General features: G+C 40.9%; 1 protein-coding gene across 1 annotated transcript in view; it reads left to right on the forward strand.

The window, feature by feature from the left end:
• prex2 (phosphatidylinositol-3,4,5-trisphosphate-dependent Rac exchange factor 2) overlaps window positions 1-12344 on the forward strand; it is a 107969-nt gene that overhangs the window by 15125 nt on the left and 80500 nt on the right. The window contains exons 2-6 of the mRNA XM_015027766.1: window positions 2457-2528; window positions 3808-3930; window positions 6113-6217; window positions 9770-9871; window positions 10597-10758. Coding sequence (XP_014883252.1) covers window positions 2457-2528; window positions 3808-3930; window positions 6113-6217; window positions 9770-9871; window positions 10597-10758 — 564 coding nt within the window. The remainder of the gene's footprint in view (window positions 1-2456; window positions 2529-3807; window positions 3931-6112; window positions 6218-9769; window positions 9872-10596; window positions 10759-12344) is intronic.

The following is a 12344-nucleotide window of genomic DNA, read 5'->3' on the forward strand; positions in this document are numbered from 1 at the left end:
GCACACATCTAGAAATAAAACAAAGAGGGTTAGCTCTTATCCAGTTCTACTTCTCACAGTTTTTATCTATTTTGAGGTTGGAAGACGTGCCGTAAGAAGCTGGTTTCCGTTTTACAGCAGCACTTTAAAATGCTAATGTGTTATCTCTGACCAATCAGGATTGATCTCTCTGCATGCCACTGTGCAACCTATTTAATGCTTTTAAGATCAGAAAATTCTCTACGGTAAAATTTTCCAGATGTTCCACTATTAGCTACAGCTATTTGCTACAGATAATCCTCTGCGAATACAGATATTGCTTTTTGTTGAGTGTACTCTTCTTTTTTTTTTTTTACTGGAGATGCGGTGACAGAGAAGCTAAAGACACAGGACATAAAATCATATTTTCCCCTTTTTTGCCACATATTCCAAGAACTGTGTCTGGCATTTGCAGCGTTCTAGAGGAAACCCTGTTTAGTGTTTTCATGCATTAGACTTGCTAATCAGATGCTAATGGTCATGAGTGACAGAGTTGCAAGGCAAGGCAGTTACAGAATGGTAATCAGCATTGAGTTGCCCCTACAACAAAGAGCCTGATTATGTGCGGGCCCTTTTTTCCTCCCGACCACTAACCTCAGTTTATTCACTCGCTTACATGCTGCTCTTTTTGAAGTGATCCTTTGCGTCAAAATAGTGATATTAAGAACATTTCTGTGAGCTTTTTTTTTTTTTCTTTATACGTTTAACACAAGAGATTGAATGTGTACTCGGTGAGAAATGTTGAAGGGTTTTTGGTGAATTGGTATCAGCAGCTGTAAATGAATCAAGAGAAATCTCTCAGCTCTCACAGTCCAGGGATGTTGCTTGAAAAGAATAATTCCTGGCATGGCTGCTCATTAAAGTAACCCCCTTACATGCTTTCTGGATGTGTTATGTTAGTTTTCTCAGGGCAGAGGGCCTGCTGTGAGGCTACAGCGGGTGATGGATGGCATTGTGGCCCTCAGTGGGGCGGTAAATGGATGCCCATTGTTCAGGTTAACTACGGAGAAAGACTTCCATCTATTTGGTCATGTGTTTACTGCGTTGCTTTTTATTGTCGCTGATAAATAAGGGTGTGCGCTGGTGAATTGTCAAAATCTGTGGCATTGTGCCTCCTTTGCCGTCTGTCATAAAGCATTGGCTTTGTGTGATCTCGCACAGAGACCTTTGATGACATTTCAGATTTTTGCTTGAATGCAATTGCAGAACGGGTGCAAATTCAAAAGGACCACAGTGTTCTGTGTGGGATTGCTTCCTTTCATTTTTGGTTTATGCAGCTTTTCCCCCTAAAATGATAGACATGCTCTCCTTTGCAAATCAGGCAGTTTGGATGTGTTGAAGTGGAGCTGTGCTGAGTAGTCTGTATCTTATTTGTAACGTACGGCATTCAGAGTCCATCCGCCTGTCCATCTGACTCATTTCCTATCCGTGTTACACAAGGCTATGAACTATTTCAGGGCAAACTGAGGTTCATGAGTTGAAGATGCCAACATATCCACATCATCTGCAAACATGAGGCAACGAATACCCTGCTCTCCATGACTATTCTCTATTACCACTAACATAATCTGGGAAATAGGAGAGTTGACCCTAAACCCTAGATTTGACTCTCGGATCAAAATTGATGCTTCTCCAGCCTGAGGTTGTTCAATTCAAAATCTTCTGCTGCTTAAGAATTAGTAACTACACTACAGAACCTCACTTCCACAAAAAAAGACCTGAAATACAATTGAACTTGCTCTCCATCAAAAAAAAAACGAGCAGCTCTAACATCAGAGGTTGTAACTTTGTTGGAGATCAGATTCAGACGGATTAAAATTTTGAGCTGTGTGATGCAATTTATCATCCGCGTTGTACTGAGTCAAAGATTTAACTTGCATCGGTATGCATCCCAGGCTCCCTGAAGTAAGGGACGGGCATCAGTCATGAGCAAATAGATTTTTTTTTTTTCTTTCTGCCAAGTTGCACACAGAAAGATTTTTGTAGATTTCCAGATGATGGATGTCCTCTTTGTTCAAAGCTCTCCTCCAGGCAGAATTCAGGAAATGAGTCATTTTCACGTTGGTCACATTTAAACTGCACCTTGTTAATTTATCACTTTCAGAAAGGGCTCTGAAGCATTAATTGAGATTTTTGGGGTTTGTGAAGCACCATGGGACTTGGACTCCTACAGGAATGTTAGCGTAAAAGCTCTTTCCATCCATCTCAATTCACACTCTGTCGGTCTCTCCATCTTGCATCAATTGCTGCTTAATGTTACCTTTGAAACACAACGCTCTGCAATTATAGATGGCTGTGTTTTGAGATATCGGATTTCAGTTGTGAGGATCGCAAATGTTTTGAACACGTGAATGTGTGCAACAATGCCCAATTAGTGTCAAATCTAGCTGGCCTTGAAGTAATTTAATCCCTGTTCTGTTTTTCTGCTTTTTCTTCAGGTGTTCCTACATCGCCTCAACCAATACGCAGCCACCAAAATCGACAAAAACATCACAGAGGAAACGGTGAAGGTAAGCAGAGCTGGTGAAATAACGCTGAAGGTCATTAACTTTTGCCCTCAACATTCCAGAGAAACCTTATTTATTCGATAGCTCAGTCTGTGAAAAGTTTGGAAATGACATGCAAAGCTAAATCAGTCCTAGTAAGGAGGTTTTTTTTTTTTTTTTTTTTAAACTAAAACAGCCAAGTTCTGAATGGAGAAAGACGTAGGCGATGCAGGAAACAGCTGCAAATATCTAATCTATTTATAAATGATTTCGGCTGTAGGATAATAAAGGACGCTCCGTCGCAGTGGGAGCCTCTCTGTGAGCTTGCTTACTTTTTGAGGTAAACACGCATTCAGAGGATATTTACTGCACGTCCGTGTTTTGGAATATGTCCCCGTGTCTTAGGTTTTGTTTGGGAACATGCTGTGCGGAGAGGGTTTTTTTAGATAGCAGGGGGTTATTATGGCTGCAATGTCACAGAGGGGCTAAATGACAGTGACTCCTCCAGAGTTAAAGCCCAATGATCAAAGTTCCAGTTTTTTTTTTTTTTTTTTTGGGGGGGTTTTATTTTTTGTTTTTACTGTTTGCATACCATCTTTAAAATTTGTTTTAACCCCAAAAACCAACGAGAGAGCTCTGATTTTCATGCTTTCATGTTATTGAAGCAGACTGTAACATGTGGCTATACTAAAATTATCGCAAGACTGATGAGGAAAAAACATCATTTATCTACCCTGCTTTTTAAATGTAGTCATAACCTATGAACTTATAATTGCAAAGTGGAAAGGGGGGGGGAGGGGGTTGGTTTTCAACTTTTAAATAAATCTATAAATATCTTCCACCTTTGTGTGATTTTATTCTTGTATAGATATATTTCGGAATGCATAAACAGTCAAAAGTTGTAATGAGTGTACAACAGTAAATTCTATTTTTAATTGAAAAACAAGCTACAAAAATAAATAAGGTTTTATTCTCCAACACCCTCACCCTTGCGGAGAGCAAAGGGGTGGGTGTGTGCGGTGCATACACGAGGATGACTGATGGCGCTAAGACCCTCCTCCTGGTTCTGATTGGTTGTTTCTGACAGAGCTATGTATTTTTGCAGATTGCTGTAGGAACAAAGGGGGAAGGCAGAGGAACTTGTTTTTTTTTTTTTTTTTTGTCACGGCATAGTGACAGTTTTGACAAATATGCAAAAAAAATTATTTTTTTTTAATAAAAACTTGCATACTGTATCTTTATGCCACAGTGAAGCACAGTTGCTTTTGTTTTTAGTTAACAATGCAGCATTTTCGCCCGTCAGGTTTTATTCTCCAACATTGAGGAGATTCTGGCCGTCCACAAGGACTTTCTCTCCATGGTGGAGGAACTGCTGCAGCCTGACCCTCACGCTCACCACGAAGTCGGCCACTGCTTTTTGCACTTTGTAAGTAACTTTTTTTTTTCTCCTCTTTCGGAAGCTTTAAATGTGATTCGGTCTCCGTAATCTGAAAACTTCCTCCAAAAGCACACCAAGGTCTGCCGCAGCACAACAGCAAATGAAACGATACTCCACATGCCATCAATTAATCTCTCTGGATTACTCACGATGAGACGGTGCGCATGTGTGACAGTCTGGATGTGGCTCTGATATACCGATCAAAGAGCCATTATATCACATTACTCTGATGCAGAGCCTTGAGGCGTACTGGCATGTTATAGGTTTTAAAGTGTAATAAATCTGAACATCCTTCTGTTGGACTTCTGCTCTGCGCTGTTGGAGACAGGTGAAAAGAAAGCCGATCTATCTGCGGTACAGATGGCAGAAGGTTTATTATGAGATGATTTGATTTAGGGGGTGGGCCGCTCTTCAAAGCTAAAAACTGAAAACTTATGACTATAATTCAGTCAGAAGTCATCATGTGAGTGCACAGAGATAAAACATATTAGACGCTGCTCTTCTGCAACGCTGTAGAAGTCTTTTGTTCATGCAAAAACTTTCCCATAAAAAAAATAAAAAATAATCCAGTTAGCTGTTAGCTGTTGATTGATGGCAATTGGGGCAATCCTTTGAGTTTCATGCTTGCGTCAGTCTGTCTTTACTCGTTTGAACTGCAATAATGGAAACCCCACGCTAAATTTATTAACATTTTTCCAGGAATAACATGTTCAGTATAGATATTAACGCGTTAACTTAGAATTTTACGTCTTGTAAGGACCCAACTTGCTGTTCGGACCTCCGTCTTCATCGCTGGGGCTCAGCAGGTTGCCTGCAGACGGGGGTATTTTTCGTTGATCTGCTGTGACTTTGTAGTCAGTGATTTAGAGGCTGTGTGATCGGGTCTCTCTGTCGACTCTCGGAGACAATGGAGCATGGGGTGTCATGTGAATAGCTTTGGTGGAAAGTTGCTGGTCATATTGCTACAAGACAGATGACAGTATATGATGGAAGACCCGACCCCTCCGCCCTCCGTCTTTCAGATGCACGCACAGACTCTCGCCGCGAAATACATTATGTCCTTCAAGATGAATGAAAAGAATTTCACAATGTATATGTGTGCTCAGTGTTACGATGTGCCATTTTTCCTCGGGGTTCTCAAGTTCAGCAGAGCCTTCAAAATCCCTACAATGTAAATCAAAAGCAATGCAACACTGAGAAACTTTCTAAAAGTTTTATTTACTGAACAGGTTTGGCGTTTGCTTTCATTTTCACACGTGCGTTTATAAGCAATAAATCAATAAATCGCATAATAAATTAAAATGAACTCGATAAATTGAAACGAGCCAGATAACTTCCAGCTGCATGCTCATTTGTGTCTCTCTCTTTCTACCAAAGAGACAGGATGATAAAAAGTTTCACTCTGGTGCATCGACTGACTCCTCCCCTTCTCGCTTCCATAGAGTAATGGGCTCGACACATGGGAGGCGAAGTCGTTCCCTCTCCATTCATTACTTATGGAACGTGCGCAGTGAGGCGACTAACACTTGCGCGCCTCCTGCCAGGCAACCGATTAAAATTTGCGCAAGCTATGTGATTGGGGAAAAAAAAGAAAAGTTTAACTGCATCCTAAAGGACTGAAAATTAATGTGACAACTCTGCCTATGGCGTGTGCTTGTAAATCCTTCACCAGCCCTGTTTAGTGAAGATATCTAAAACGTGGATCCTGTTATGAAAGTATGTTAGGGGTTAGGGGTTCAAGTTTTTTTGCCCAGGACCAAATCTCTTAACTGAGTGGAAATGTGGCGATGAGGCCATAATTCAAAAACCGAAGAAGAGCTTTAGGAATTTCAAAATACTGATTGCATTTACCATAGTTTTAGCATAGTTTTTAATTTTAGTATTTCAGTGATGAAAACTTCTTTCGAAGTGGCTAAATTATTGGCACGTACATTTTTAGCGCTTATTTCTGTGATGCTTGTCACAGAAAAACTACAACCTTTTTTAAGATATTGCGAGTAAATGCTCAATTAAAGTGTCAGGATGACTAAACATTTTTCAAACTGCATCTCAGAACACTGAGGATCTAGTTTACACTGCTATTTATGCCCTTATTTATTTTCCTTTTGACCGACAACTTTGTTGCCATTTTTTTCCTCTGGCTCACTTTGGCTTTCTCTGTGTCCCGCAGAAGAGCCGTTTCCAGATTTATGATGAATACTGCGGGAATCACGAGAAGGCCCAGAGGCTGCTGCTGGAGCTGAATAAGATCAGAAGCGTCAGGACGTGCTTACTGGTGAGAGATGTAAACATCAGTGCGTGTGAGCTGAAACATAGATGGGCTTTATGCAAACCGTGACCAGCAGACAGACACTGGACAGCATCAAGGCCGGACCGAGACGACTCTGCCCCAGTGTGTGGGCGGATCTCTGTTTCCTGTCCTGCTGTTCCCGGGAAACTTTCACTTCCACAGGGGAGTATCGTGTTCCCAGAACAAAGGATGAATATATCCTTAGTTCCAGTTCACAGAATGCACTCGCACTTATTTGCTGCTAAGCTCTAGATCTTGTGACTCCCAGTTTTTTTGTTTTTTTTTACTGCTCATCATCACTTCATTCTCTCTTTTAAGCTTTTTTTTTTTTCTTGTCGGCAGCTTGGACACATCCAGAAAACTGAACTTTGCTGCACTTTTATGAACCGATTGATTTTGCTGCCTCCGATACAAACTTGTGACCTTTTGTTAGTCTGTAATTGATAGACTGAAAGTTTCAAATTGTCCTTGCAGACGCTTTACCCGTCATCACAGAGCAGTGGCACCACAATCTGTGTCTGATTGATTCTTTGTGTGCATCTTTGGTCGTGGTAGCCAGAAGAAGCACAAAATTAATTGACATTGATTTATAGCCTTGACCTTTTGGGGACCAAGCCTTCCATCTGGGGCCGTTTGGGTTTCTTGTTACTCTCCAAGCTGCACACAAAGCGATGTGTTGCTATACCTCAGCTTACCTACTGGGAGCTGCAGTGACCAGTGAGAGGATATCCATTAACCTCCAGTAAACCTTTGGCTTGATGCCTGCCACAAAGTTTAGCTTAGTGCTTGCACCGTAATGCATGAGCACATTGGCTAAATTTTGTGTTGGAGGGGAGATGAGAATGACCATTGCTAGCTGACCTTGCAACCTTTAACTTATAACACAAGGGTAAGGGCCGCTTTGACCAAGTGAAGGTCAAAGTCTTAATTTAGCTGCGAGTGGGGGACGGTTTCTGACATTCTGACAAAGCTTTGATGTAACCATTTCGGATTGCAGCTGGGAATTTTAGCAGAAACATCCTGGTCATTTTTATTTATTTTAGTTGAAGAGGGGGAAGTCACTTTGAGCGTGAAAGATCAGTTGCTGTGAAATTGAGTTTTACTTATTTAAAAGACAAAAGAAAAAAACGTAATAGTTGTTGCTTAAAGCTCTCTAGAATGTTATATAAGCAGAAACCCTGTGTATTTCTTAAATAATGTAGAGCCTTACCTCAATTGTCATATTTCTGAAGGGCTGCCAACATTTGTTAAGAGCTTAGACTGAAAGAAACTTGTTCTCTCTTATACCTTTTAGCACCCGAAAAGAAAAACACAAATGTCTTGACGTATTTTTTTTAAATAGCTTTATGTGTCTCTACTCAAAACACCTGAAGGATACTAAAACTTTGTGGTTTCTTCCCTCAGTGACAACCTTCACACTGAAGACTGTTATTGTTAGCCGAGTCAGTAGAATGTTTTGATGGTACATTAACTTAGAAAATGCTCAGATATTTTAGCAGGGCAGTACGCCAAATGATAAATTGCATTAGACATACTGAATAGTCATGGGAAATGAAAATGTGGATTATAATTAAATCAGCCTTATTTGATTTGATTGTCAGATCAAAGCCAAAGCAGGAAATGTATTGCTTTGTGTGCTATTTTTCTGCAAATTTGGAAACCTCTTCTATTTAGTTCTCTACTGTTTCTTCTAAGCTGTTTGACAAACAGAGTAAAATATCTCAGTAACACAAACCAATCTTCTCTTTCTTATTTTTCTCCGTGACCATGACGCCCCCCCCCCCCCCATCACTTATTCTGAGTTTTCACACCCTAGGTTTTTTAAATCCATACAAGGTGTTGGCACAGACAAGGAGAGTTAATTTGGTAACAGTTTATTTGAAGGGGTGTGAATAAGACTGACATGACACTGTCATAAACATGAACGAGTCTTTATGAATGTTTATGACTGTTGTCATGAAGTGTCATTCGGTAAATAATGACACTTTTAATGCAAAGTTGCTCTAAAAGTTGCATTAAAAGTCCATTAAAGGTGCCAACTTTGCATTATTTTGTAAATTATAACTTAATGCAAAGATGGCATTTTTAGTGGACTTTCAATGCAACTTTTAGAGCAACTTTACATTAAAAGTGCCATTATTTACCAAATGACACTTCATGACAACTGTCATAGACATTCATAAAGACTACTTTATGTTCATGACAGGTGTTATGTCATGTTTTTGACAGTGTCATGTCAGTCTTATGCACAGCCCTTCAAATAAAGTGTTACCGTTAATTTAACTTACTAAATATAGGACTGGAATTCAGAGTGGGGAATGCAGGGCACCTCTAAAATAGCAAGACATTAGATCAATTGGGATTGCAATTGAATGTATTGTGCAGCTTTACTGTGCAGTCATGAAACACTGATGTAATAATATTCAGAAATGCAATGTAATATGTTTCAAACTTTCTGAACAGTACATAGTAGTCAACTTAGCATGCTCAGGTGTGACCAGTATAAACTTGTCAAAACAAAATCATGTCTTAAAACTGACTTTTTCTTTCAACACAATGGAGATGCAGTATAGCAATTCTTCCCTTTAAAGCTCAAGGAAATCCTCTACCAGACTCTTTTCTCCGTTCAGGAGAAATAAATCTAAAACCTAAAAAACATGTGATTGATAGCATGCCTACTCATACCAACAAAGCATCAAAAACAATTAATTTGATGGTAGAAATGGCATAGGTGCTGGACTTGGATTTTAATCTCACTGCAATTGCAGAAACAACCACTCAAGACTATATTTGTCCTTGAGGTTTCTCATGTGATCAGGGCAGAAAACGTGCTCGCATGTGAGCCACAGACAAGGTCTGTTGGATTTATTAGCAAGAGTCATGGAGAGAGCGGGCATTTATTGGCGCTTAACAATCGCCTCCCTGCAGCGACACTTTTGGATTTGAATAAAATGGCTGGGGTGGCATGTTCCAAGGAGACACCATGACGCAAACATCAAAAGCTTATATTTGCATGTGAAGGCAGTGGGGACAGACACCCCTCCTGCGATGTGCACGGTTTGTGATTCAGCGACGAAGAGCAATTTCAGTGTTTTTTTTTTTTTTTTTTTTTTAAAGGAGTCATGAATGTATTTGTGAAAATTCTTACATATTTAGGCCGGTCAGACCTTATCTGAATAACGTAAAACAAACACATCAAATTTTTATTCCAGATTAAACCGTTGAAACTAAATAAACGTACAATGTCTCTGTCATTGCTCCCCCAGCTGTTAAGCTGCTATTTCCTCCAGCTGAATTCAAGCATTAACCTGTTTCCACATTTATTCTTTGAACATAAATGTAGATTAATGTTTGCGCCGAAGGAAACAACTTATTAATCTTAAAAGTTATAATTATGGGAATTATAACTCCCATAATTAATTATTATGGCTTGCATGTGATGGAAGAAAAAATGTTTCAGCGATTAGAGGCTTCCACCATTAAAACCTCACAGACACGACTTAATGATTAACCTGCCATCCGTCTTCTTTGCTACAGAACTGCATGCTGTTGGGAGGCAGGAAAAACACAGATGTCCCACTCGAAGGCTACTTGGTAGCTCCCATTCAGAGGATCTGCAAGTACCCGCTGCTGCTCAAAGTGAGTACTGCCCTCATGTTCTGCAGACACCGACGGGTCTTTGCTTTAGTTCAGAGGCCTGTCGCCATCGCTCCTTGCCAGCTCTTCATCCAGACACACCAGCTGGACTCATCCACACCTGCACACCCGCTTCTTAGCTCAGACTTTTCTCCTTTTTTCTGCGTGAAACGTGAGTGAAATCCAATGCGTTTTCAAAGGCTGTGTTTCTGACTAGGTGATCTGAGCGGTCCCATGTCATTCATCTTGTTGAGATCTATTAATTCACCCAGCATTCCCTAAACAGCCACTAGCATGTGCACAAGGATGCTGTAATAATAAGGAGGTGGTGGGGCGGGGGGTAACCTGATGCTCAGCCAGTTGAAGGTTTCCAGCTGCTGGGGGGGGCCTCCCCTCCTCCTTGAAGTGACACAGATAGCCATCAGTGGCTGCAAAGATATCCAGAAGAGTGTAAATCTGCCCTGTGGTGGCTGACATGCTGAAGCACTGTTTAGACTATGAGGTTCCCATCACTGTTGGTAGGCCACGACAGGCGGTGGCACAGATCTGAAAAGCTGCTGGAGGGAGAAAAGTGAAGCGGAGAAGAAAAATGTAAAGCGGTTTTCTTACAGGTTTTTCACGCCTCATCTAAACCGTAAGATGTAACCAGCTGATTTATGTCTCCTGAAAGCAAAAGCAGGGTGTGATTGTTTTTCCTCTGTGTACATGTGCTATTTTTAACTTCAAAGGAGCTGCTGAAGAGGACCCCGAGGAAGCACAACGACCACGCGCTGGTGCAGGAGTCCCTCCAGGTGATGAAGGCGGTGTGCTCCAGCATCAATGAAGCCAAGAGGCAGATGGAGAAGCTGGAGATTTTAGAAGAATGGCAGTCCCATATCGAGGGATGGGAGGTGGGTCTCCATCAAGGACTTTAATTTTTCATTACCTTTTTGTGCCACTGTTTCATTTTAGTCTACTTTAACTTTTGACCGAGGGCTTTTTATTCCAGATCTTCAAGTCGTGTCTGCTACTCGGTATTCAGGTCCGACAAACTTCATTATATTTTACTGAGATTGTATCTTATTGACCAACACAAATGAAGTGCAGGATTGTGAAGTGGAACAACTATAAACTCACTATTCCTTTATGCGAAATAACTCGAGCTCAGATTGGGTAAATTTAGAGTTTTTGATTGAAGTTTAGGTTTTGCAGCCGATTCTGATTTGGTTTTAGATCTGGACTTTAATTGGACCACTCTAACACATGAATATGATTTGATCCAAGTCATTCTGTTGCAGGCGTCTCGATGTGAAAACACAGCACACTTTTCAGATTTTTATGATGATTTAAAAAAAAAAAACATGCATCACTTTCACTCCACAAAGGTGAACTACTTTGTGTTGATCTATCAGAAAATTAGTTAACAAGATGGTTTATGGAAGAACCAGTAGTTTTGTAAAAATAAGTAATGAGATGCAATTGACCTGTTGTATTGAATTTTGGGTTTTTAATGGAGATGATGGAGAAATGGAGAAAAGTTAGCAGCAGTGATTGTTCTTAGATGTGTTGTTTTTAGTTTTAGCAGGACATATTGTTGTGTTTCAGTGTAAAATCTGCTGCAGAAGCATAAACAGATGTGGAGTTATTCATCTTGAGTCAATCATCTTCACTGGCCAAAAAAAGGGGCTAAGCATCTTGTTGTATAACTGTGGTTTCCATTTCAAATCGAAATAGAAATAATCACACAATAAAAATCAAGTACATACACAAATATACCAGCTAAAGTAAGCACTAAGCCTAAGTACTGTCAGTGCTGGGCTCAGAGTTGGGTGGGGTGACATTTGTACTCCTGGCTGCTGCTTCTCTGCGGTTTCTCCCTTGCACTTTTATTAATTACAAACATTAGCTCATTCTGGACCAGGACCGTCTCGACTGCTGCACCCCAGGCTCACCAAACTGCAGGTCCCCCCCGAATGAGAGGGAACTACAAACTAGAGAGAAACGGACGAGAAGGAGAAAAAAAGAAACGCAGAGGATTGAGCGATGATTTGCATTTTGTTTTTCCTGTGTGGGTGTTTGAGGAATGACGGGAGGGATGAGAGGAGAGGTGACTGTGAAAATTTTTCCGTTCCCGTTTCCCCTGTCCAGAATGATTGCTCATTAGTGCTGACCTGCTCCACTGCTGGCCTGCCTCAGGGGCCTCCTGGCCGGTTCGCGGACATCGCGTGGGAGAGACAGGGCGATGGCCCGCTGTGGTCACAACTGTGATGACTGCCAGCGCTTGGCAGGACTGTGATTGCTGGTTGGTCAGCGCTAGAAGTGTCTGTGTTTTGTCAAAGTTAAGACATGGTAATGTTGCAGTTTTAGACCTCGGTGTTGTAGTTTCCATTTGGCTTTCACCTAGTGTTCTGTTCTGTTGTGTCGTTAGTACATCTGCAGTGTTTCTGTTTTGGAGTTTACTTAATTTGGCCTCTTTGGAAAGATTCTCTCATCCTTG

Source organism: Poecilia latipinna, unplaced genomic scaffold (genome assembly GCF_001443285.1).
Source record: "Poecilia latipinna isolate Pla-1442-1.1 unplaced genomic scaffold, P_latipinna-1.0 Scaffold106, whole genome shotgun sequence".
Taxonomy (NCBI): Eukaryota; Metazoa; Chordata; class Actinopteri; order Cyprinodontiformes; family Poeciliidae; genus Poecilia; species Poecilia latipinna.